Genomic DNA, 27,923 nt, shown 5'->3' with positions numbered 1-27,923 from the left:
GAGTACTCCCTTCGTCCCATATTAGTTGGCCACATTACTATACTTGACTTTTCACTTTTTTTAATAATTAAAAAATGAAGTACTCCCTTTGTCCCATATTACATGGCTTTGTACTCTTTGACCAACTACTTTTTTATCTCACGTGGACATATGTCATAGTACTTAATATTTATTCTCTTCTCATGTATACATGTATGCACTCATTTATTTCCTCCGTGCACTTTTACTTGTTCACTTTTGACTTTTCATGTTCTTTAAGAATTAATAAATCCCACGTAGACATATATTATAGTACTGAATATTTATTCTCTTCTTTAATTGGGTAAATTACTTGACTTTTCACGTTCTTTAAGAATTAATAAATGAAGTACTCCCTTCGTCCCATATTACTTGGCCAAATTACTATACTTGACTTTTTACATTCTTTAAGAAATAATTAATAAATGAAGTACTCTCTTCGTCCCATATTACTTGGTCACATTACTATACTCGACTTTTCACATTCTTTAAGAATTAATAAATGGAGTACTTCCTTCGTCCCATATTACTTGGCTACATTACTAAAAATATATGTCTATTTTTCTATTCTATATTTTTCTTTATTTCTATTATATAAAAGTCTGGTGAGTGGACGAACACAGCATAAAATGCTTGTTCCACAAGTTTTACAAATTGTACACGCAATGAATACTTGTACCAAGAGCTATATAAATTGTACACTTCAACCAACTACTTTTAATTTCACGTGAACAATAAATTGTACACTTTAACCAACTAATTTTTAATTCCATGTGGACATATGTCATAGTACTGAATATTTACTGTCTTCTCATGTATACATGTATGCACTGTCCGTACACTTTTACTGTCCACGTTGATTTTTCTTCTTATTATTAATTTTACCCTTCACATTAATTACTCATTTTCAAATCATTTTTCAAGGCTATTGACATTATACACCAATAAATATGAATATTATGGTAAAATATATACTTCTTCCGTCACATTTTACTTGCCCACTTTCCGTTTTACATGGCCCTTAATAAATAAAAGATGTATTTTAATATCGTACTCTTATTTCTCTCTAATAAAGGGAGCAACTTTAATCTCCGTTTTCCTTCTTTCTCAATACTTTAAATGTGAAGACAGGACGAATAATTCTCCGACATATTTATTTCCTCCGTCTACTTTTACTTGTTCACTTTTGACTTTTCACGTTCTTTAAGAATTAATAAATGAAGTATATATTTTATTATAATATCCATATTTATTAGTGTAGTATAGTCTCAGTAGCCTTGGAAAATGATTTGAAAATCAGTAATTAATGTGAAGGGCAAAATAAGAAGAAAAATTTATTTCTCTTGATATGTTAACGTGGACAATTACTTTTGACTTTTCACATTATTTAAGAATTAATTTGGTGATTTATGATATAGCATATATCTTTCTAATTTTGATTTCACTGTAACAATTCTTTTTATCTATAATTGTTAATATAAAAAATTATAATGTAACTAATTTACCCCTTATTAACATAATTTTTTTAATTAATTTTTTTATTAGTTTTGCTTTTAAAAAATCCAATATATACAACACAATGGTTCTTATGTTTGGATCTGAACAGTTAATTAATTGAGATGGATATTAACTTGTCGGGATACATATGAGAGATTAAAGAATTTAAAAGAAAACATCTAGGATCAAAATATTAAGTTTCTCTCACTTTCTTACTAATTTTCTTTTTCACATCGATGAACAACTTTCTTTGTCATGACAATGACAAATTTTTAAAAATTATTTATAAAATTCAAACTTTAAAAACTGGTTAATTAAAGCAAATAAACACGTTCGGCCCATGCTATGCACGGGCATATATTGCTAGTATATATATATATATTCCTATTTTGCCTACCCTTATAAATTGTGATGCTTGGAGTCTGTTCCAATCATGAAGGATATGTAACGCAAATATCCTACTTTTGTAATATTTGTGCCATGAAATAAAAGAACATCCAGTCTCTATAGAGATGGATGACTTTTGATTTTTTATATTTAAAAAAAAAATTGCCTTGATGGCGCTAAATTCAATTGAACCTAATTATTATACTCTTCATTCGTAAGGGGTGTGGCCCTTTTCCGAACTCTGCTAACACGGGATACTTTGCACACCAGATTTCCATTCACAAGCGCCTTCAAATTCTTCAACCATCGTCGTCGAACACGAAAATTCACTTACGGCACGCTAGTGTAACAACCCAGCCCACTAGTGATATTGTTCGCTTTGGGCCTAGGCCCGCAGGCTTTAAAACGCGTCACTAGGAAGTAAGACATGCTTACTTATATACCCAGCACCTCTCCTGTGTTATGCCGATGTGGGACTTTCCTCCTAAGCTGGGGTGTCACATACACCCCCTCTTATGGACTCAGCGTCCTCGCTGAGGTTTGCCCCACCGCATGAGATTTGCCTAAACTCAGTTGAACTCTAGCCCCCCCCCCCCCCCCCAATCGACAAGGCTGACACAAGAGTGGCTCTGATACCATCTGTAATAGCCCAGCCCACTAGTGATATTGTTCGCTTTGGGCCTAGGCCTGCACGGCTTTAAAACGCGTCACTAGGAAGTAAGGCATGCTTACTTATATACCCAGCACCTCTCCTGTGTTATGCCGATATGGGACTTTCCTCCTAAGCTGGGGTGTCACAACTAGTGACACGACAAAGAAAAGAAATGAATGGAATAAAGACACCAAGAAGAAGAAAAAAAAACAAGAATTTTGAGTCAACACTACTAATCGTTGGTCAAAGTATGGAAAAAACACTAAGTGTTGCAAAAAAAAAAGATTTATTAAAATAAGATGTTGCGGTCTTTTTATAGAAAAAAACACTAAGTGTTCCTTAAATGTGTTATTTTTTAATGCGCATGCTATCAGAAAATATGTCGAATAATAGAAAATTGCAAACAGATTCCCACCTTACACCTTATAATATCGAGTTCAAAGGACATATGCATTGCTATCAGTTATATTGGATCTTCAATTAGAGCAGATTGAAAATTTACACTTTTATGTCTATAAATTCAGAATATAATACTTTTCGTAGTTTTAATAATTTGTCATATACATATAAATAAATATTCCTATTTTGCCTACCCTTGTAAATTGTGATGCTTGGAGTCTGTTCCAATCATGAAGGATCTGTAACGCAAATATCCTACTTTTGTAACATTTGTGCCATGAAATAAAAGAACATCCAGTCTCTATAGAGATGGATGACTTTTGATTTTTTATTTAAAAAAAAATATATATATATATATATTGCCTTGATGACGCTAAATTCAATTGAACCTAATTATTATACTCTTCATTCGTAAGGGGTGTGGCCCTTTCCCGAACTCTGCTAACACGGGATACTTTGCACACCAGACTGCCATTCACAAGCGCCTTCAAAGTCTTCAACCATCGTGGTCGAACACGAAAATTCACTTACGGCTCGCTAGTGATACGATAAAGAAAAGAAATGAATGGAATAAAGACACCAAGAAGAAAAAAAACAAGAATTTTGAGCCAAAAAAAAAGATCTATTTTGAGAAAACTTTTTCCCCTCAAAAAAAAAAAAAAAAAAAAAAAAAAAAGAGACACTACCCCCTCATCTCTTTGCTTCTCTTCGTCACTAGTCACGACTCTGCCATCTACACAAACAAAGAGCACCTTTTGTCGTATTCTTTTACTCTGTTGTGTAATTATTAGTTTGGCCAAGATAAATAAATTAGATGGCCTAATTATTTGTAATTATATTTAAATTCAACTCTTGTATATGTCACTTGAGAAACGCACGTTTATAGTGTGTACACTTGCATAAACAAAGATATTTAAATACAAATTAAAGTGTTGTGGTTTTAAGGATATTAATCCCATTACATAAAAAATCTAATACTTCGACTGTTTCGACCATGTTTGTCACTTTCAAAGGTATGTGTATTTGTTGGGTGTGCAAAGGAAAAAAAAAAAAAAGACACTACATATGAGGTGCAGGGATACTGTTAATAGTGTGAGAGCTTTCCGAAAAAACAGCACAGGTTTGGTGTTGACGCTCAATTTTGTCTCGTCCTTCTAATTTATTTTTCTTGAGCTTACAAATCACTGATACTTTAAATGCATTTTTTTATCTATCTTCCCTCTCAATTCAGAGTGAATCGCTATCTTTTTATCATTAATATCTTTACTAGTATTTAATATTATTATTTTCATCATTGTTGTCGCAAAAAGAAAAATCATCTTTTATGCCTTTACTTTTGCTTCAAAATTGATCAAGTAATATTTTCTTCCAATAAAAATATTATTTTCATACATTGAATTAAAATTTTACTCTTTATTTTATTCCCTTGAACATTCATTATCAACAACATACTGCTATCTAAGCTTTAGAGATTTATCTTAATACATAATATATTCAATTGCTAGAATATATTCACTAAATATTCAAGTTTAGGGAGGCACATATGCATTAAGCAATAATTAATATGTGGCATCATTAAGATTTAAGATTAACGCAGAGTAACATAGGTGAATTTAAAGGATTTAGTAATTCTGGAATAAATTTATTGCGTATCATCATATAAGTAAAGAAAACTAAAAACATCACGCCAATTTGGGGGAAAATTAAAATTGAATAGGATAACAAGTGTTTTTTTTTTTAAATCGGCTCGGCCAAACTGCTTGCTGGCAGTTTGTCCGCATAGATCTCGAAAAAATCCGCAAAATAAAAAAAATCGCATAAAACGGACAACCCAGCGCAAAGTTATGACCATCTAAAGTTTGACCACTTTACAACTGGTTTTTCTCCCTATATTTTTTAGAATTAGATTTATTTCAAAATAAAGTTATGTCTTGATTAAAAGATAACATGCTTAAATCAAAATCTTAAAAAACAAAACTTACTTCGGGTCCCTTTTCAACTCCTAAAATGACGATCTGAACATTTACGTATCCTTGATGTATTGAGCCTACATTATAGTATGCAGAAAAAAAATATCAGGCTCTCTATAAAATATTGACGTTTCGGAGTCATGACACACTACTAATCGTTGATCAAAATATGGAAAAAACACTAAATATTGCAAAAAAAAGATTTATTAAAATAAGATGTTGCGATCTTTTTATGGAAAAAAACACTGAGTGTTCCTTAAGTATGTTCTTTTTTAATGCGTAACTTTATTTCGAATATGTTGCAAAAAAAAAAAATCGCGTAAATCGGACGTCCGAGCCCAAACAATCGCCTATATTTAAAATAAAGTTACGCTTTAAAAAATAACACACTTAAATCTAAATCCTAAAAATAAAAAAATTTACGCTAATGACGACAAGTCTTCAAACAAAAATGGACGTCTGTGTATATAGAATACTTAAACCTGAAGTTTTCAAACAAAACTTACTTAAGACACCTTTTCAACCCCTAAAATGACAATCCGAACTTTTACATATTTTTGATGTATTGAACCTATTTTATTGTATGCAGAAGAAAATATTAGGTTCTATATAAAATATTGACGTTTCGGAATCTTGACACACGACTAATCGTTGATCAAAGTACGAAAAAAACACTAAGTATTGCAAGAAAAAAAGTTCACCAATTTTTTTTTTCCCCTGGGTTCTATAACGCAATATTTTACTACGTTATTAAAAAACATTGCTGGGTTCTATAATGCAGTATTTTACTGCGTTAAAGGACTTAACCACGCCATTACGGTTAAGTCCTTTAGCACAATAAATTACTGCCCTAAAGGTACTTATGTCACCTTTTTTTCATTGGGGTATTTTGATTCAAAAGGTCTTTTCTAGGATCATTTTGGTTCCGAGCTCATTAAATGCTAAGTTACCAAATTCCAATACTTATTTAATTAGGAATAATTTAATCAAAATACCTTTTTTTCCAAAGAGTTAGTAATTTCTTAAGTTGCGTGCAAATGGCTAAATAAACACTTTTTTTGAACCAGTATAAGTTATTTTTCTTCTCTCCGTCAGACATCGCCCCATAAATTGGGATAAATGGAGCAAATAATTTCTCCTCTCAGAATGTGGCATACAAACTCACATTTCATTTGGACTGACAGAAAGTTGATGATGGCCTTGCTAGTCATCCTTTCATTAAATCTTTCTGGGACTGCATAAGGGTATTTTACTTTACTCCACACACGGAAAATACTAATGTCTCATTTCTCAAGAATCTCTTCACAGTTCCATTGCAACATAAATTAAATAAACAAAACATAAATGAGGAAGGGTTGACTACCATGTATACTACTACAATTGGATATAAGAAAGTCATCACTTGGATTTTCCTTTACTTGAAGGCCCTTTTGTTGAAGACTTCTTAGAGTAGGGTGACTTCCTCGCCTTCAACTTGCTATCAGTTTTCGATGACTTCCCTCCTTGGCTCCTTCCTTTCTTATCTTTTTTCACGTTGTACATGTTTACAGCCTATAGTACAGGTGAAAAAACCACACTAATTAGCAAGTAGATATCTTGGAACGATATAATAATAGAGATGTATGCATGCATATGCCATACCTTTTGCACATTGAGTATCTCATGGGAGTTCCTGGCCATGAACTTGTTTAGAATCTTTTCGGTTTGCTGTTTCTCTAAGGAGCCCATTCCAGATCCTTCCGCAACTGGTAAGAACTGGTTGTAGATAGGAGTGAAGTGGACTTAGTTAGACATATACAATCAGGTCAGAACTAAGCAAATTTATGTATGCGTTTTTCGTAATACAAACCTTCCGATACTTTTTGTCATGTTTTGGGGGCTTTTCCCCAGGCAACTTCTTGTCAAATTTTCCGCCACTAGCTGTTGCATTTGCTGCCATTCCAGCGACATTTCCGAGTTCATCCTTGCTAATTTTCCTTGTTGCAGCTTGTGTTTTCCCCGTTATAGGCAGTGCTGTGGCAGCAAGCTGAACATGACTGCAAAAGCAAGAAATGGAGTGTGAGGCACATGTTTTTCATCGTTGTGGCAGCAAGTTGCCAACTCATGTATACTATAATAGCGTAGTGACAAAGCTATATAGGAGTCGAGGGCAAGAAACAGAGAGAGAATATCACCAAATCAACCACAATGGAAACTGGCAAGCAAAAATGAACTTCCACTGTTTTGATTCGTTCACTAATTTGATGAATTCTCTTTGGACCAACTCACCAGGACAAACCCTAATAGCCTATTTGGCCAAGCTTCTAGGAAGCCAGAATTGTGCTTATTTTTCTTAAAAAGTGCTTATTTTAGAGAGTTGGGGTGTTTGACCAAGCTTTTAGAAACGAAATAAGTGCTTTTGAGTAGCAGCAGAAATTATTTTTCAGAAGCTAAAAATTGAAGCTTTTCCCCATCAGCATGTTTGGAACCTTGAACAAGCACTGCTCTAATATTGCAAAAGTGCTTTTGAAATTGATAAGCCAAACACAAACTACTACTTCTCCAAAAGTACTTTCTAAAAAAAACACCTCTTACAACACAATGGATCTTTTAAAACAATGGATTTGATACACGGAGCAAAAAACCTAATAAATCGTCATAGATGGCAGGAATTAATAAAGAACAAGGTTTTGGCAGACAAACAATGAGAAGTTTGGAAGAAAAAGACCTTGGCAAGGCACCAGCTTTTGCAGCTTCCTTCAAGTTACTATGTCGATTCTTCTCTTGTTTTTCTACTCTCTTCTTCTTTTCTTCATGTCTCTTAGCAAAAGGATCTTGACCAGGCTCTGAAAAAACAAAACATTTTCAGAACAATATGAAAATGCTAATACAGATACGTTCTTTCCTTCATTCACAAAATTAAGTTTCTTTCCCCTGTAGTTATCATTATTAGGACTTGATTGACATGAGAGAGTACAATAAAAAATCAGTATTCATTGAAAAGTCGAAAATGAAAATTCTCTTATTTACCATCAGTTGCCTTGGCTTCAATGATTGGCACATCTTTGTCATCATTTACGCGATCGTAGCCATGTCGGCGCTTCCATGAACCAGCTTGATCATCAAAAACAACCTTGTCTTTCTTACGTTTTTGTATACCTGCAAGACATTTTTTCCCAAAAAAAACAATGAAGGTTGGTTAAATCAAGAATTAACTATTCTAAAACCCACAAGTTATTCGCATGGTACCTTTCTTCTTGGCAAACACTTCCCATTTCGTTGGAGGTTTAGGCCTTGGAAGCTGAAACAATCAAAATCATAATTAGCTATTGATATCACAACGGAACTTCCAAGCAACCACATAGAAAACAAATCAAACAAAAAGACATCCAAAACCAACCATAGCTATTGTTAAAATGAGGCGTAATATTCTTGTTAAAATAACACTAAGACTGATTCTAAAAGGAGCTGATAGATTTAACAGACAAGGCCACTGTAAAGAAGATTTCTTTTCCACTATGCATATACATATATATATATATATATAGAAAATAGGGGGCAGGCATCTTAAGCATCCTATGTTGAAAAAAAAAATTGATAAGTGAAAGAAATTCCTTAAAATAGGAAATCAACAAACTTTGAGTCAAAGTACAGCATAAACGTTACTACATCAGGAGTATCAGCAACATAATTTCTTGCCACATAACTTACATTGTTTTGATAACGACCACATAACTTCTCAAATTACAACAACAACAACATAACTTCTCAAATTATGAAGGTTAAATTCTTCGTAAGCACTTTGCCCCTGTGCTCTCTGTAGTAAATTGCCTTTTCATAGCGTATGTTGCGCATCAAATTCAGTTCACATTTGGAGCTAGAGTACTTTTTAGAAAGAAAACACTTTTGAGAAAATACACTTAGAAGTGCTTTTTAAAGCTTGGCCAAACACTAATTGCTGCTCAATAATGCTTTTCAAATTGGTTAGCCAAACACAACTGCTTCTCACAAAAAGTATATTTTTGGAAAAAACACTTTTCAAAATAAGCTGATTTTAGAAGCTCGGCCAAACAGGTTATGAAGAAAACACAAAATTATTGCACAAACAATATAAATGAGGTTTTACAGGCTTTTCTCTAGGCAATCTCGTAGTTGGTTGAGGCAATGCGACAAGAGGACCATCAGGGCTTTCTGTTGATGGTAAGTTGAAGAGGGCATCTGCAACAGCTTGAACTAACTTGGTCGCCTCCTGTAGACACTCCTTTGCCAGCTCCTCTCTACATATTTGGAACATGAATATACGACGCACATAAGAAATCAATTGAGTGTCCTTATCCTTGTAACTTAGAACATCAAAACATCAACTTCAACAGAAACACTCCTTATTTTTTTGATTGGAAACACTCCTTATATAATTTTTGAGAACCAACACTCATATTTTGCGCAAGAATGCACAAGGCATAGAAGAAATTCCATGAGTGTTATTCTCATTACAAAAAGCATCAAATTATTTCCCTGTTGAATCGAACACCAAACCGACCCCCACCAGATCATCAATAATAGAAACATGGTTTGTTCAATATTTAGGTGAAAAAGGCATGCACCTAATACGGTAGTACCTTTTGAAAACCATCTTAAATACACAAGCAAAAGCTAAAGGGGTCACTATAAATTATTGAAATCACAAGATTACAGCTTTTCGTTGCAATTCAGTTAGAATCAAGACAACTTGACATCTCACATGTTGCAAAAAAGAACTGGCTTAATTCGCTTTAATATTGAATATTTGGAAGTTAGTTAAGATTTGCCTCTTCTTCCCATCAAAATTAGTCCCTAGGACCCCAAGATATTAGAGTAAGCCAACAGTGAACTATTAAGGATCGCATCCCAAAGAGAAAACTCAAAAAGGAAGCTGCACCAGATATCATAACAAACAAAGGTGACTTTATCAATCAATCAATCAACCAACCACGCTTCAATCCAAAATCAATTGGGTTTCCCTATTCAGGTCCCATTTTATAACAATACCAATTGATTTCCCTTTTAAAAGACAAGCTAGGAGTTTTCTAAATCTCATTATCTCTACATATCTAACCAGTTTAATCGCAACTAGCTAGATATCACCTTAGACACTTTACTTCCATCTATTATATTCTTAGCTGAATCTTCACTGATTCCCAGAGACTTTTAGGTCTTTTGACAATTTCCTGCGATTTTAGGTCTATCCCTTTGCCCCAAGATGACTCTTTCACCTCATAAATCAGAAATCAACATAACTTAAGCAAAAATAGCCTAATAGTGGAAGAGAAACTGAACATAGCTAACCAGTTTAATCCAACTAGCTAGGTTTCATTTGCAAATACACTTTACTTCCATCTATATATTCCTCTGCATTGATTCACAGATATTTATAGGTCTTCTTGACAATTTCCTGCGATTTTAGGTCTATCCCTTTACCCCAAAGGCAAACGTAACTTAAAGCAAAAATCTTCCAAATAGTGGAAGAGAATACTCTATATCCTTTCCAAGCTTCCAGCTTTCGAGCTAGAAAAAGGCATAGAGAATACAGGTCACTTACACAGACACTTCGCTTCCATTTATTTGTACTCTTAGCTAAATCTTTCACTGATTCCCAGGGACTTTTTGGTGTTTTGACAATTTCCTGTGATTTTAGGTCTACCCCTTAACCCCAAGACTAGGTATTATTCTTAGTTAAATCTTCACTTCTGCACTAATTTTCAGGGCCTTTTTTAGTCTTTTAACAACTTCTTGAGATTCTAGGTCTACCCCCTTTACCCCAATATGACTCTTTCACATCCCAAACAAAAAAAAAACATAACTTAAGCAAAAATCATCCAAAAAACATGTTAAAAAAGGGTATTTTTTTCCAAGAAAGTGAAACCTGGAAGATGGTAGAGATACAAAGTTGTGATGTGGGTATGAAGCCATGAGTTTAATCCAACTAGCTAGGTATCACTTATGCAGACACTTTTTTTCAATCTATTATAACACTTAGCTAAATCTGCACTGATTCCCATAGATTTTTAAGTCTTTTGCAATTTTACGTCTACCCCTTTACCCCAAGATGACTCTTGCACCCCACAAATCAAAAACAAACATAACTTAAGCAAATATCATCCAAATAGTGGAAGAAAATACTCTAAATCCTTTCCAAGATTCCACCTTTCAACACAAAAAAAAAAAAAAAAAAAAAAACATGGTAAAGAAGGGTACTTTTCAAGAAACTGAACATAGCTATCACTTACACAGAAACTTCACTTCAATCAATTAAACAATTAGCTAAATCTGCACTGATTCCTAGGGACTTTTTAGTCTTTTCACAATCTTTTGCAATTTTAGGTCTACCCCTTTACCCCAATATGACTCTTTCACATCCCAAATCAATAAAACAAACATAACATAAGCAAATATCATCCAAATAGCATGTTACAAAAAGGGTATTTTTTCAAGAAACTGAACATAACTAACCAGTTTAATCCAACTAGATAGGCACTCAATCTATTATACAATTAGCTAAATCTGCACTAGAGTGATATTTTTAGGTCTACCCATTTACCCCAAGATGACTATTTCACATCCCAAATCAATAAAACAACCATAACATAAGCAAAAAAACATGTTAAAAAAAGGGTATTTTTTTTTTCAAGAAAGTGAAACCTGGAAGAAGGTGGAGATACAAAGTTGTGATGTGGGTATGAAGCCATTAGATTACCAACATCCAACTCATATGATGATTCTTGTTGTGTCATCTCCATCTCCATCTCCATTTTTGTATGTATGGTTTTTTGAGTATAAGAGTGGCGAGGGTTTAACAAGTTTGTTTGGGGCTGAGGTTTTGTTGACAAGTGAAGGGATACAAAATGCAAATAGGTCAAACTTGAGAACCCCTTATTGAATTTTTTTTTTTTTAAGGTTAATTTATTCATTTTCCAAATTTATCCTTGATGTCCGAAAAATATTCCAATTTTCTAAATTTTACTCCCTCTGTCCGTTCTCTTAATAGCATGTTTAGTCGAGCTTATTTTTTTCCCAAAAATGCTTATTTTTAAATAGTTAAGTGTTTGATCAAGTTTTTGAGAGAAAAATGAGTGTTTTTGGGATAAAATAAGTGATTTTGGGAGTAGCAGAAGCTGTGTTTTAAAAGTTAAATAAAACAGCTTCTGCCAAAAGCACTTTTGAGGAAAATGCACTTAGAAGCACTTCTAAAAACTTGGTCAAACACTAATAGCTATTCAAAAGTGTTTTTTAAATTATTTGACCAAACAAAAATTATTTTTGGCCAAAAGTACTTTCTGCAAAAGCATTTTGAAAAAAAAATACGAATCAAAATAGGCTGATTTTAGAAGCTTGGTCAAACAGGCTATTAGTTTGATTAGGCACAGGGTTTAAGGTACGTTGTCTTGTAGTGTTAAACATGTTATGTAGGATGTTGGAATTAATGAGTTACCAAATATAGAAAGAGACGCTCTTTTTGAGACGCACTAAAAAGGAAAGTAAGACACTTAAATTGAAACAGAGGAAGTAATACAATTATTATTATTCCATGTTGTATCCTATATGAATTACGGTATATTTATAGGCATAATTACACTCTACGTCTACTGAGAAAGAAAATATTTACGCTACATAGCCCATATTTTGAGTTTTTAATCCGATTTAGCTCATATTTATGTATAAATACAATAGATTTTTATGTATATTTTTATACAAGGTTGATGTATTAGTATAATGTTTCCCCCAAATATAATATTGTATATTGAGTTACGTGTCATAATATTTTATGTTATGCTGTATATAATGTTGGTATGAAGCCATTAGATTACACACGTCCATCTCGTATGATGATTCTTGTTGTGTCATCTCCATCTCCATTTTTTGTATTGTTTCTTTGAGTTTTCTGCAAAAATAGCAGAAAGATTGGCGAGGGTTTAACAAGTTGTTTGGGGCTGAGGTTTTCATGAAGAAGTGAGGGTACAAAATGCTAATAGGTCAAATCTTAATAAAGTACTCCTAAGAAATAAGTTTCTTTTTGTTTTTCTTTTCTTGTTGTGGTTAGTTAATTTGTTTTCAATTTAACTATAGTATTTATTGGTCCGCAATAATAATAATAATAATAATAATAATTATTATTATTATTATTATTATATCTTGTATAAAATATATTTAAGCTAGTGTTATATGGGAAGCAAAAACGATGACCAGTCATTTGATATTTAATTACTATAGAGTTTATTTTATTTTATATAGTGGTTTGAGATTAATAAGGAAACCCTTACCACGTTTACCAAGTACCAACCAAATGTTACAATTCCAAAATTTGCTACAAAGGTTTTAAATAAAAGATAAATTTTGATTGAAGTAAAAAAGGATGGTACTTTTTAAATAGAGTTAAAAGTTGGGGGATATGTTTTTTTCAAAAGCATTTTAACACGTAATTTACCGTGTTAAAATATTGGCCGAGTTTAAGGTTCTCAGTCTAGCTAAGCTAGAGCTTTGTTAGGGTCAAGATAAAGATCATTTGTCAATGTACCATAAATTATAATGATAGTAATTTTAAGATACTTTCAAATTTCAATTACAGAATGATAAATTAGGGCTTTTATCCAATTTTGATATAATACTAGTAGATCATAAGGATTTTTTCTTTTTAGCTCGGCATCTAATATTCGTTCTAGGGTCTTGACTATTTCGAATTCAAATTATGTAAGGCCCATTAAAAGGGAAGCGTTCTGTACCAAAATTTGCTTGGAGCCTTGTTCCACTCAATAGAAATCATGTCGATATTGGCTAATAGGTCGGAATCCTTTTGAATCTTCTTAATATTTGGATTTACGTTATATGTGTCAATTGTATAAATATTTTTTATATTGTTGGTGCATATAAAACTTAAAACTCTTTGCAATTTGCTCTTGTTCCGAAATGTTTCTAGAGCATAGTGAAATGTAAAAGCATGGTATGTTAGACCTTGAGGAGCATAGTCAATTTGTTTTTGTTTTTTTAGGGGGGTCAAAAGGAGCATAATCTTTGTTATAATAAGAAGCTTGCATTTTCTTTTGGTAAATGTAGCTAATGATCAAGAAGAATAAAGAGCGGTCCTTTTGGGAATCTCTAACAAGTGAATATAGCTTAACATTTGTAAAAATGAGTCCATATCCTCATTTTTCTTCAAGTTCTCCGAGTGCCAATAAGTATCATCAAGTTTCCTCTTGTTTTCAACTATGTAGTGTGGATTGAGGCCTTTTCAGACAATGACAAAGAAGCTTTTAGCATCTCTTGACGATTTGTACAATACTTTGTTATATGCAGATGTTGAATATACAATAGATTTGCACCTTTTTTTTTTTTTCAAAAATCCAATAATGATAACCAAATCGAATGGACGGCCCCAGTGCCAAGAACTTCATAAGACTATACTGGACAAGAACAATTGAGCCCGATCAGCGTTTGCATCAAGACATCGATTCATCTTTGGATGAAACACAATGGTGCGATACAAGGAGGCCCGGTCCGCATCAACGATATAATATTCAGACTTGGAAGCAAGTTCTTCACCTGGCTCAACCACTAAGAAGTGTGAGGCAAACGTCTCCCTCTACTTGTACTTTTACTAAAGGCATTGGATGCAAATAGAAAACCATCTAAGAAAGGAAGTGGTCACGTGGTTATAAAGGGCGTGTGCCCATATTATCATTTAAATATGGTTAGGAATTCTAGATTAATGCTGAGTGTCACACGGGCCTTCATTGTTGAAAGGGCTAAAACTAGCGCCTTTGTAGGTCATGTCTGGCTTTGATCTAGAAGGAGATTGGGTGGTAGGGGAGGTTACATATCTCTTATACTACCATCATCGACAAAGCGGAACGACCAGAACTGTACCCTCTTTGGGCCTATCTATGATGATATATGGAACAACAGAGATATAATAATTAAAGCTACGTGAATTGATGAGTGTTAAGATGAGACCCAAACCTCAATCAAGCCAAAGTTCAAAATATAGTTCTATTGAATTTCATATAAGCTTCAACAGATACTAGCCTTATTTACACAAAAACAAAGGTTTTTTTCAAGTAAGAACGTGCTGCACTAAAAGCAACAAACTTGAACTTGCAAACAAAGTTTCAAACTTAACAAACTGAGATTATACTTCCAGGAAGTCATCAATCTGAACTGGAAGCTGAGTTTGAACAGCAGCGACGATGTCATCACCAACATGTTTTTTGAGAACGGAGACGTGAAAAACTGAATGGATCTTGCTTCCAGCTGTTAGTTCAAGCCTATACGCCACAGACCCGACTTTTTCAAGAACTCTGAAGGGTCCATAGTACTTTGATGAAAGTCTATATGCCTTACGCTTATTAGCCACAAAAGTCTTGCAATAAACTTGCAACTTGAGAAATAGCATATCACCAGTAGCAAATTCCCTTTCTCTATGCTTAGAATCATAAATCGTCTTTACCCAATTCTGTGCTGCTGCAATCTTCTCCTTAGCATCCTTGATAACATGATCGCGAGCTAGCAACTGTTGTTCCATTGACTCTAGTTTCACAGTGCCTGGGACGTATGAAGTTAAAGAAGGTGATTCCTTTCCATAAACAGCTTCAAACGGAGTCTTTTTGGTTGTGGAATGGAGACTTATATTATAGCAGAATTCTGCCCAAGACAACCAATTTGACCAACCTCTTGGATGAGAACCAGAGAAACATCTTAAATACATCTCTAACATTGTATTCACCACCTCAGTTTGGCCGTCAGTTTGGGGGTGGTATCCCGAACTAAAGTTGAATTCAGTTCCATCAAGATGAAAAAGCTCCTTCTGGAATGCACTTGCAAAGATCGGGTCTCTGTCACATACAATGGACCTTGGCATCCCGTGTAGGGGACATATTTTATCAAAGAAAACTCGTGCAACATCTTTTACAGAATAAGGATGCGACAGAGCGACAAAGTGAGCATATTTAGATATGCGATCCGCAACAACCAGAATAGATGTTTTTCCCTTTGAACTTGGCAATCCATCTATGAAGTCCATCGATATGTCCTCCCAAATTCGATTAGGAACGGGAAGATCCTGAAGAATACCAGCTGGAGAAAGACTCTCAACAATATGTTTTTGACAAACACCACACTCGCGGATAAATTGTTGAACCTCTTTCCTCAACCCCTTACAATAAAAGCTTGCCCGAATATGATGAACTGTCTTATGAAAGCCTTCATGGGTGCTACTATGGAACTGTTCAATAATCGCCTTTAATGAGGGAGATTCCTCGTCAAGATAAATACGCCCTTTGAAATACAACACTCCATCTTGAAAACTCCAGGAACCAATAGCTTCACCATCTTGTACTAAGCGAACCAGATTTTGGGTTTTGGGGCTAGTCGAATGTTCTTCCTTAATTGTTTCTAGCCACCCTGGAACTAGTAAAGAAATAGACTTAAAACTGCTGTCAACATCAGAATTTCTAAGGGAAAGCGCGTCAGCCATAGCCACGATATTTTCTTTCCCTTTCTTGCATTCGACAACAAAGTCAAATCCCATGAGCTTAAATAGCCAACGTCGTTGGGTTACAGTAGAACTTTTCTGAGTCTGCAAGTGCTTCAGACTCTGATGATCCGTCAGGACAGTGAATTGTCTACCAAAAAGATAAGGCCTCCATTTTTTAACAGCTAACACCAAGGCAAGTATTTCCGTGTCATAAGTGGAAAGCAATAAATTTTGCCCGTGTAAAGCTTCATTAAAGAAAGCAATGGGTTGATCTTGTCTCAAAACCACACGAGCAACTCCTGATCCCGAAGAATCACATTCAATTATGAATGTTTTTGAGAAATCCGGCAAAGCAAGAACAGGGGCTTGTATCATTGCTTTCTTCAATTTGGTAAAATCTTCTTTAGCAGTAGAAGTCCACAAAAATCCATCCTTTTTGAGCATTCACATTAGAGAATCAGTTATCTTTCCATAATGTTGAATGAATTTCCTGTAATAGCCACAAAGTCCTAAAAACTCCCTCATCGCTTTAGGCGTTGTTGGTTTTGGCCACTTGGCGATAGCTTCAATTTTTTCGGGTTCCACTGTAACACTACTGTTAGATATAACATGACCAAGGTACTTAATCGCGCTCACGCAAAAAACACTTTGTTTTGGGTTGACAAACAGCTTATGAGTACGTAAAAGTGAGAAGACAGCTCCCAAATGCTTTTCATGATCCTCCCCACATTTACTATAAATTAGAACTTCATCACAGAAAACCAAAACAAATTTTCGGAGATGATCTTTGAGTACCTCATTGATACGAGACTCAAAGGTAGATGACACATTTGTAATGCCGCACAACATCACCAAGAACTCATAATATCCATTACGTGTGCTAGAGTCTGCTTTCTCAGCGTCTGTAGGGTGAACTCTCTTCTGGTGATCGCAAGGGAGCAGATATAGCTTAGAGAAAAAATTTGCTCCGTGCAACTCGTCTAGTAGCTCGTCAATAACATAAATGGGAAATTTTTCCTTAATGGTGACTCGATTTAAGGCGGGATAATCAACACACATCCTCATCTCTAGAAAGCAGAGATTTATAAAGATAGCCCTTTCTTGGATCTATGAAAACAGAAAATAACTATTAGAGCTACGTCAAACTTCAGCAAGCCAAAACTCAAAATATATGAATTTCATATACAAAAATAAGAGCCCGTTTGGATTGGCTTATAAGTTGGCTTATAAGCTGTTTTTAGCTTTTTTGAGTGTTTGGCTGACCAGCTTAAAGTCATTTTGTGTTTAAAATAAGCTCAAAAAAATAATTGAGTCAATTTGACTTAACTTATCTAAAGCAGCTTATAAGCTGAAAACAACTTATAAGCCAAAAAAAATAAGTTAGGCTACCCCAACTTATTTTTTTTGACTTATAAGCTGTTTTCAGCTTAAAGCCATAAGCCCATCCAAACAGGCTCTAAAAGTAATGTTCAAAATTGGAATAATAATGTTGCGCACCAAAATCAACAAACTCGATCTTCCAACAAATATTCAAAATTCAAAATTTACAACACTGATAAAGTTCAAAAAACATTTCGGTCACTGAACTCCAATTTTATCATGGAGATAACTTCAAGAAAATATAGTAGGTGTAAGGTCCATCAAAAACAGCCTCTCTACCCCACAAAGGTAGGGTAAGGTCTACGTACATTCTACCCTCCCCAGACCCCACTTATGGGATCACTGGGTATGTTGTTGTTATATGATGTAACAAACCCATATTGTAGTGAAATGGATAATTGGAATTACACGTACAAACATAAGAGTTCATCACCAAACTATTATAAATAATCCAAACTAGCAATCAAATCTTCCAAAGAGACAAAAAAGGAAGAAGGGAGGGAGGTTCCAGAACTAATCTAAACAACTAAGAAACTAAAGAGACAACTTCATAGCATAACCCTAATGGAATAGTTCCCCTTCTATATATAGTCATATTCACACATAGTGCACATGCTTCTTTTAACTAGGGTCCCAAAGGTAATTTGAAAATTTCCCATCCATGTCCTCCCATAGATTAGTTTGGTTCATAACAACATATAACTTCAAGAAAATTTCACAATCACTAAAATATGGGTGTGTTTGGTATGAAGGAGAACATTTTCCAGAAAATGTTTTCCAAATTCTCATGTTTGGTTGGTAATCTTGGAAAACAACAACGACAACCTACCCAGTATAATCTCACAAAGTGAGGTCTAGCAAAGGTAGAGTATACGCAGACCTTACCCTAACGCATGGAGGCAAAGAGATTGTTTCCAAAAGACACTCGGCTAAAGGAAAAAAAAAAAAGGAAAATGATTTTCCTATTGTAAGTAGGGAAATTTAGTTCTGCAAGTGACATTCCAAGTTCATTGTCTCTCCCCAACCACTCCCGAAACCCACCCCATCCCACCCTCATAATATTTTGCAAGATTGCATATAAATGCTCTTGGGATAATATTTTTTTGCGTACTAACCTAACTTGTTTTCCAAGAAAATATTTTTTAGAATAACATATTCCTTCATACCAAACAAACCCTACATGCTTCTACTCTACTGTAGCAAAATATACAAATTAGAAATAAATGGGAAATCAAAACATGGAAAAACAGAGAGGACCTTAAACAATGTGTTAACTTTGCCACCATCAAAATGATCAGTGATGTATGGGTTTCTGCAAAAGAGCAGCGAGTAGTGTAGGGTTTTAAGAAGTTGGTCCTTGTTTTCTCCCCAAAAGAGGTCCCTCTATTTTAAAATATTTGTATGATTTTAACTTGATACGGAGTTTAAAAAAATAAAATATATTTTTGAATCTTATAGTATTAAATTAAAGATTCATAGAATGTACTAAAATATACTAACTTTTAAAAAGTTAAAATTAAAGAGTTGTTAAAAAATTCAAAAAAAAAAACAGCAAGACAAATATTTTGAAACAGAGAGAGTTTTTATTTGTTTGTTGTGTTAATATAAGTGATTTAAAAAAAAAAAAATCATAAGCTAAGATACTAGGTTTTATGCAAAGTGCCGGATATTTGGCCCTTGTTTTTTTTCCCCAAATAGTGTTTCTTTTGTTGTGTTAATATAAGTGATTTAAAAAAATTAGAAAGTTCATAGGCTAAGCTATTGGTATCGACTTATAGTTTTGTCAGCATAAATTGTAGTAAATTAACATCCGTGTTAAAGGCTAACACTCTGTTTGGAACGTTGTTACCCATTGTTTCATAATGTATTGTATTGTACTGTATTATATTGTACTGTGCTATTTTGTAGATACAATGTTTGGATAGACTGTATCGTTTGCTGCTGTGTAATAACATATTTTTTGTTTGGATTGAATGTATCGTACTGTATTTTAATTGGTAAGTTTACTAAAATACCCTAAACTATAAGTTAAGTGCATGTAAATTGTGCAATAGCATAATATCAGACCATTAACAAACACTTAAAATTGAAGAAGACACGAACTCACCATTATAATTGTTGAACGAACAAAACCTCCAATTCCATTTTCCAAAGTTCAATAATTCAGGGTATTAGGACATATCCAAACGGGTAGATCTTAAATATTGTTGGTGAGGCAACAAAAGCAGGGAGCAGGACAAAAAAAGAAAAACGTAGAAGGAGATAAAAGAAGGAAGAAGACGTAGGGAGCAGATAAACAGAAGGAAGAAGACGTAGGGAGCCAAACCTAGAAGGAGACAGAGTTATGTAGAAGACGTAGGGTATAGGATTTTTGGGTGGAGTTAAATAATATAAGGTAAAGGGTAAAATAGGATTATGAAATATTAAGGACATAATTGGAAAAAGAAATTAGGTAACAATGGGATAACACCAAATCGGTTGTTACATAAAATGGAGCTTTTCATTGTTACGTAACGACGAAATTTAACAATACGATACAATACATTTTAAATAACAATCAAAACAAACATTGTTTTTGTGGTAACAATACAATACAATACAATGGGTAACAATGTTCCAAACAGAGTGTAAGCTATTGGTATCGACTTAAAAGAATCACCGTGTGTCTGGAAGATAAATTATTACGAGCTATACTTGATACTCAAGTATATATTTACTTTAAAAACACTTGACTAAAATTACCTAGAGGTGACAGGAATCGGATTATTGATGTGAGGTGAATAAAAAAATGGATAATTCTAGTTATAATCCCATTCATATTTTTCATGGAGAATCTCTCTGATTGCAAGGATAGAATAAGAGTCTTTTTGCATCATATCTAAGGGATTCTCGGTTTGGGAAGGAAGTAACAAAAAGAAAAACAATTGCTTTGCTTGTTTCATCCCTCTCCCTTTTTCTTTTTTCGCTTCATTCTCTCTCATTTAGTTTGCTCAAATTAGGTTAATTAAGCTCAGTTCTTACCATTATTCAGAATTAGTTAGCTATGATGTACATGAGAAGAGAATGAAAGTTAGCGTCAAAGGATATGTTAGGAATGCTAAAAGTTTATTTTTCCTTAATCAGAGATCTCAAGCTCGAGTTCTTATTGGTACACCCCCACATAGTGAGGCCTTGGACCTAAAGTTCAAGTTACGCCTTTGTTTGTTTGAACATCCTAGAAAGAGGATTTTTTTTTCCCTTTCATTTTTTTTTTATGACAAGGGATCCACAGCCGCTTCCCTTTGGGTACGCACAAGGTAAACCTTTTCATTTTCATATCGGAGAAAGCTCAACTCCAGTTAGTGCAAAAGTTCAAAATTCCAGAGAGTACGAGCCCGCCCCTCTATCCTTCTCCCAACTTAAATACCGAACTTTGCTCGTATAGGTTCAAACACCCAACTTGCGCCTGATTTACACATCACATGCAAGAAATCACAGAGAGAGAGAGAGAGAGGGGGGGAGGGATCATGTCTAGAAAGAGTATTCTATTTGTCCAAAAATGAGTCCTGATTCTGGAAAATGACAGATACATAGTTCTCTTTAATCTCCAGCTATCATTTGTGCCGGTGATGTGAAGCCATGGTCCACTAATCTTTTGATGTGATGACCAACAATCCCAACGCACCTATCAATATATACTGCATAAGTAGAAAAAATAGCCTAGTATTAGAATGTCATTGCACCTGTTTAGTCAATCTAATAAATTCACACTTAATTGCATTTAGAGAAAGCAGAATTAGAATGTTTGATTCATCACAAACCTTGATAATTGGCTTTTCAGTCATGATTATAGTTACCCACCCAACATAAGGTAAGAACCTGCAATTGAGACAAAAAAAAGGGTAAAGCACAAAGGGCTGAGATATTACTACAAAAAAAAATGATCAGAAAAAGAAAAAGAAATCGAGAAGAGTGAGATGCTACTTCAATATTTTCTCAAGTGACAACAGGTTAAAAAAAGAAGAAAGAAAAAAGTGTTAACAGGTTCATGGAACTTCCCTAGCATGGAAACTGTGGCAGAAATTAATGATAAACTGCTGTGTAAAGTTTACTTTAAGGGGAACTTCATACGGAAAACGATTAACAATATGAATTGAGTTAATATCATGTGAGTCGATGACTCATGTATCAGATATTAAACTGATAAGAATAGATACTATACGTGATCTTAACCAAAAGGCCGAGAAAGGTAATGAATTCTGCAAACTTATGATGGATTAGTTGTTGGAGTCTGCGATATTGCATCAAGTAGAATGGAAGGGAAGATGTACATATTCAAATAAGTTAAAAGCATGGAAGGAAATGAGTGCCAAGGCAACACAACTAAAAGACCTCAACCTAACAGTTGCTGATATGTCTCTTACGCACAGACCTCAAGAAATGAGAAACCAAAGATCTAAAGAGCATATCTAATTGTCAACTCACCCAACAGCTCTCCCCATGATGTGATGACGTTGCAGCCAGAGTTGACCATGGGCATAGAGAAGTCTGTCATCACCAAAGTTGTTGTCTCCTACAGATATGAATCATAAACAAGACAAAATTTAATAGTCTGCTAAACAATTATTGGGGATACGCAAAGTAACAGATGGCTTTTTCATTTGATAAGTACAAGTAAACAGAGAAGAGGGATCACTCTCTGAAGTAAACTCTTTCATTACTTGAAAACTATGAAATGATACAACATAAAATTACCTTTTGTAAGGACATTAACTTCTCCAGTTTCTTGGCGCTCATGAACCTACAAGGGAAAACAAAAGAGAATAATGGTGTTTTAGTTTTACCCAAGAGGAAGAAAAAGTGGGCAGACAGCAAATGCAGCACACAACCAAAACTAGGTGAGTACAGGAAACACATGCCTTCTTATCATCATGATTCAACAATATTTTAATTCCTTTTCCCTTTTCCTTTAGGAGGCTGGTACTTGGGTTGGGTATGGAAGTAAATACAACAAAGTGTTACTACATATTGAATTACCAAGTGAAGAAAATGATATTGGAAGTTGCTGATAATATTTGTCATTGCTATTGTCTGTTCTTTGGTTAGACTCATTAGCGGTATAGGACTCCAGAATTTATTTTTAAATTTGCACTTCTCTCAATTATCAAGGAAGAGAATGGGAAAATAACCAGCCAGGCTCTAAACCAATCCTACTCAGATTGGTTACATACCCTAATCTATCACTTGATTCTCTTCAGAATGACTTCACTTATCAGTCCCTTATATTCTTGTTTTCCTTGTCAAAGTTTGATAATCATTTGCACGTTCCTGATTTTACTACCAGTACACAGAAAATTTTGATGCATGCAACCAAGTTCCAATAGTCAAGCACAGCCAGATGATAGAATATTTTGTATAGAGAGAATACTTCCCAACATACCTTTATTACTCGATGGACAATTGGAATTTCACGTCCCTGTGCAACACAAAACAAATGACAGCAGAGAAATCAGCTAGATGATTTTAACTAATTGAAGACAATCAATGAATAGAAAGCATTTATGAGCAAAACTATATGGGTTCTATCGAATGAACCATTTTATTTCCTTGGATCAATCTTGGACTACATAACTTTTTTTTTTTTGATGACATGGGAACCCGCAGCCGCTACCCTTCGGGTGCGCACAGGGTAAACCCAGCTTCTGTGCAATAGCTCGCAAACCACACAGAAAAGGTAACCCGCACTAGGCAAGCCCGGTGCGACGAGCTCGACCGAGAAGGCAAATCCCCTACTGTCGTAGGCAGGGGGTTTCGAACCTGAGACCTCCATTATGAAAGCCCCATGCTCAACCAACTGAGCCACCCTTGCGGGTGGACTACATAACTACAGTTGTGTTTCTAGAAGAATGGCCCGTGTTCGGTTATTCTCTACTTCTATCTTATCTATTAGTTATGAGAAAGTTTTGTATTTTAGTTAGAGACTGAGATCCTTTTTTCTTACCCTTCTTTCTTTCTTCTCTCTCTCTCTTATAAACAAAATAGAATTGTTTACAGGTGCCAAGTTGTTTCTACGGAAACATAAATAACTCCAAAGTCACTCGCAAAGCTGACAATACAAAGAAATATGGTTTATCGTGTATGATTATCTTCTAAAAAGCCAAAGTAACTCAGCAGAAAAGGTAAAACAGAAGATGCTGGTAAGCACTACTTACATCAACATTAAACACAACAATTTCTCCCGCACGAATAGGATCCTTACTCATATGCAAGAAAAGAATGTCACCCTGCAAGAAAGTAGACAATGCTTTCAGTAATACAAAGACAATGCTTTCAGTAATACAAAGTCAAAGGAGAAACTAACACTCCACTTAAAGAAGTATTTCTACTTCTCACTGAAGTGCAAAAGAAAAGAAAAATAATTCAGGAGAGTTCGCAGTTGAGGTTCTTTGACAGTACGAACGACTCCAGGATCATAATGTCATCGACACATGAAAGGCGTCCATTGCATAGCGTTAAATATAGGAAGGCTCATTATTTATTTCAAATAAAAAGTTGCTACTGAGACCCTGAAGTCTATGTCTGCAATAAGCCGTCTCCATAAGAAGATATATATATCTGGCATAAATCATGGTACTTAGATGATATACCAGATAGTTAAACCACAAGCTATCTTCTTCTGACGCCCTTTCTTTAGTTTCGTATCTTAATTTCCTCTAGTCTTTCAACCTCTGGTAAAGAATCTTTAGCAAAGGATAAAGAAACAGAGTAGACTAGCTCACCCTTTTAAAGCCAGGTTCCATACTTCCAGAAAGCACAACCACCACAGGTGACTCGCTGCCAGTTACACACATCAACGCTTTCCATATTATAAGTGCTGATGTAACGATCATCCCTGAAAGTGATTATGTGAAAACGGGTCAGAATAAAGGATATTAACATTTACAATAAAGTAAAGAACAGAATCTTTCTACTGTCACTTTCATACTATTTCACACAAAAAGAATTGATTAAGAGTCCACATTTCATAGTGAAAATTTGTCGCAAGCAAGAAGGAGATACAACAACAACAACAACAACCCAGTGAGATCCCACATCTTGGGGTCTGGGGAGGGTAGAATGTACACAGACCTTACTCCTACCAAGGTAGGATGGCTGTTTCCGAGAGACCCTCGGCTCAATAAAAGCATAAAAAGGGAGTCAGATAAGGTTAAAAGATTCAAAACGATATTGCAATGAAATAATGCAAGCGACACAGTAAAAACAGGATAATCAAGGAATTCAAACAACAACAACAACAACAACAACCCAGTGAAATCCCACAACGTGGGGTCTGGGGAGGGTAGAGTGTACGCAGACCTTACTCCTACCAAGGTAGGAATTCAAAGCGATATGGAAATGCAAATAACGGAAGCGGCACAGATAAAATAGAGTAATCAAAGTACAGAAAGTAGCAAATAATAACATAAATCAGAGCACAAGAAATTATAATGCGCTAATGCGCCTACTAATAAGGAAAGATAACGAGACTTATCTACTAGCCTTCTACCCTAAGGAGATAGAGAGAGATATTTCAAATCATTATCTGCATGTAAGGTCTGCGTACAAACCCCACTTGTGGGACTACACTAGGTATATTGTTGTTGTTGTATCTGAATGTAAGGCTGTTCAGAGTTTGTTTGGAAAAATTGAATAACTCAGTTTGAATATCAATTTTTTAAAAAGTGTTTGGTTGAATTGACTTTGCAAAAAAAAAAAAAAAGTTTTAAAAGAATTTAAACTACGTTTTTTAAATCGTGCAAAGACTGATACTCAGTTCTTCAGTTTCTTTTCAAGAAGTCAATTTTGAGTTGTTGAAAGATTTGAAAATTTGGGTTTGGAATTATTTCCAACAATAGCCAACTTTTTCAGGCAAAAACAACTCAAAGAAACACTTCTTGAAAATTTTGAAAACTGCCTTTCAAGCTCCATTCTCCTAAATTCTTCAAACAAAATCGCCTCCTAGATATTCCCTCTAAATGTCAAACTATTTTCTAGCTCATATCATCTAGTCTGAACAAAGCCAAAGCTAGTCACTAAATCATTGAGAAGATGATAGGAATTAGCTAGACTCTCATCTGCATTAGTTCCAACTAGCACATTTGATCATTTTAGAAGGTGATTTTCTTAGCTATTCACTTTTTTTTTTTATGACATGGGAACCCGCAGCCGCTACCCTTCGGTGCGCACAGGGTAAACCTAGCTCCTGTGTAATAGCTCGCAAACCACACAGGAGAGATAACCCGCATTAGACAAGCCCCGTGTGACGAGCTCGACCCAGAAGGAAAATCCCCTGCTATCGTAGGAAGGGGGTTTCGAACCTGAGACCTCCATTATGAAAGCCTCATGCTCAACTAACTGAGCCTCCCTTGCGGGTTTCTTACCCCCTATTTGGATGGTGGTTTCCCATGGTTCATTAATGTATGGTTTTGTATGAAACCATGTTTGTTTCCATTGTTCTTAAAATTATGTGGTATGGTGTTGTAAACCCATGGTTCATCCCATGGTTATATAACCATGAAAAGTCCCAATTTTTGCAACCACGAATTTGGTGGTTTTTTCGTGATTACATATTTCATTTTCCCATTATACCCCACCCTCCACCATCCACCCCACCCTACCACTCACCCCCACTCCCACCCTCGACCATCCACCCTACCACCACTCCCACCCTACCACCCACTCCCACCCTTATCCCACAACCACTCATGTCACACCACCCACCCAACCCCACCCTATCACCCACTACCCCATCCTCATCCCATAACCACGCACTACCCCTCACCACCACTACCCCCACCCTCATCCCATCTCACACCACCCACCCCTCCACCACCCCCACTCACTACCTACTTATTTTTTAAAGTTCCTATTTTATTCTTTACCTGAGTTTTATTAATATATATAAACTAATTTCTAATTAAGAGTTAAGAGTATTTTAATAAACTTACAAGTTATTATATAGTACCATACAACCAAACCAAACAATACAAATGTTATTAAACCACAACAAACGATATAGTCTATCCAAACATTGTGTTCATTAATACAGTACAATACAACACAACACCATACTGTACCATACCATACTGTACATTAATGAACCACGGGAAACAACCATCCAAACAGAGGGTTAGCTATTCACTTTTCTCCACCGGTAACATTAAGTTTCATAATATCCTTATTGGGAGTATATAACTTATTCAATCTTACCATTCAATTAAGTTCTCATGCCAAAATAAATATTTATAAGTACAAAATAGTTCTCTCTTGATTTCAGCATATAAATCTTTCAGCCTTATATCAAAAATATGTGAGCCTCACTTCATACCCAATAAATTCATGAAAAAATCCCAAATTGGTCGGGTCGGGTCGGAATAGATCAAAACAAAAACAGACAAGTGAATTGAAAACTGAAAGAAAGAGATATATAGAGAAAAGATTAAGACGAACCAAGACTAATAGCTTGGGTAACGAGTTGTCTAAACTGAATTGATTTTATTGAATCGATTTGCTCTCCGATCCACCCCATTTTTCGTCCTTCTTTCTTTCTTTCTTCTCTGTGTTGGTCTGAATCTGAAAGTGGGGGTACAGACAAAGGGCTTTTCGAACTATATGTTGCAAATTTTGGGCCCACTTTTAGAATTTTAGTAACTACTGGGGTGTCTTTTAAATCCTTACCAAATATTTTACTAGGCATTTATTTGGACATTGATTTGGTTGAAAATTGAAATTTTGAAATTAAAGTTGCGTTTAGATATAAATTTCACTTGAAAAAAAATTATACTTAAAGTTTAATAAGTGAAAAATATTTTTTAATTGAAAAACTAATCAAAAAATCAGTTCAATGCCTAATTAAAGTAATATTTTACAAAAATATTTAAAAGAAAAAGGAAAAAGAATTTATGTACAAATATTGTAATAAAGTTATAAAATTCTAGTAGGAGGCACTTTTAATGAGCATTATGCGAACGAATGTAAATTAGTCGGGATCTCAAAGTTGATAGAGTATGTTGGGTGGCAAACTAAAATTAATTAGTTTACAACTTAATAATTTCTTCTTATCTCCCCCAATACACAAACATGGTGATATTTGATTAACAGGGAAAATTTTAAATTATTT

At 34.7% G+C, this 27,923-nt stretch overlaps 2 protein-coding genes and 1 pseudogene across 2 annotated transcripts; all 3 read right to left on the bottom strand.

Moving 5' to 3' along the window:
• Positions 1–6,189: 6,189 nt before the first annotated feature.
• On the bottom strand, positions 6,190–11,787 carry LOC132636735 (ribosome biogenesis regulatory protein homolog). The gene is made up of 8 exons (XM_060353739.1): positions 11,581–11,787; positions 9,029–9,179; positions 8,152–8,203; positions 7,933–8,061; positions 7,631–7,748; positions 6,773–6,959; positions 6,565–6,678; positions 6,190–6,474 (listed from the first exon to the last, which is right to left on the bottom strand). Exons 1-8 carry the CDS (start codon positions 11,688–11,690, stop codon positions 6,322–6,324), a joined length of 1,014 nt encoding a protein of 337 aa, XP_060209722.1. The 5' UTR covers positions 11,691–11,787; the 3' UTR covers positions 6,190–6,321.
• Positions 11,788–21,292: 9,505 nt separating this feature from the next.
• Positions 21,293–27,412, bottom strand: LOC132636733 (uncharacterized). Its single transcript, XM_060353738.1, has 8 exons — positions 27,254–27,412; positions 24,544–24,656; positions 23,977–24,048; positions 23,205–23,240; positions 22,520–22,565; positions 22,250–22,337; positions 21,586–21,643; positions 21,293–21,462 (listed from the first exon to the last, which is right to left on the bottom strand). The coding sequence occupies exons 1-8, from the start codon at positions 27,330–27,332 to the stop codon at positions 21,412–21,414; spliced, it is 543 nt and encodes a 180-aa protein (XP_060209721.1). The 5' UTR covers positions 27,333–27,412; the 3' UTR covers positions 21,293–21,411.
• On the bottom strand, positions 21,839–22,017 carry LOC132638852 (U2 spliceosomal RNA; annotated as a pseudogene).
• Positions 27,413–27,923: the final 511 nt, after the last annotated feature.

This window comes from Lycium barbarum, chromosome 4, assembly GCF_019175385.1.
Source record: "Lycium barbarum isolate Lr01 chromosome 4, ASM1917538v2, whole genome shotgun sequence".
Classification (NCBI taxonomy): domain Eukaryota; kingdom Viridiplantae; phylum Streptophyta; class Magnoliopsida; order Solanales; family Solanaceae; genus Lycium; species Lycium barbarum.
This window is presented reverse-complemented; position numbering and strand designations above follow the sequence as displayed.

Coding starts and splice junctions, on each gene's coding strand:
- LOC132636735 (XM_060353739.1), bottom strand. CDS start 11,690: ATGGAGATGGAGATGGAGATGACACAACAAGAATCATCATATGAGTTG. Junction 9,180..11,580: donor GTATCTCCACCTTCTTCCAG/GTTTCACTTTCT, acceptor CCAAATATGTAG/AGAGGAGCTGGCAAAGGAGT. Junction 6,679..6,772: donor ATGACAAAAAGTATCGGAAG/GTTTGTATTACG, acceptor ATCTACAACCAG/TTCTTACCAGTTGCGGAAGG.
- LOC132636733 (XM_060353738.1), bottom strand. CDS start 27,332: ATGGGGTGGATCGGAGAGCAAATCGATTCAATAAAATCAATTCAGTTT. Junction 24,657..27,253: donor TACCCAAGCTATTAGTCTTG/GTTCGTCTTAAT, acceptor AATCACTTTCAG/GGATGATCGTTACATCAGCA. Junction 22,566..23,204: donor TTGTCCATCGAGTAATAAAG/GTATGTTGGGAA, acceptor TTTCCCTTGTAG/GTTCATGAGCGCCAAGAAAC.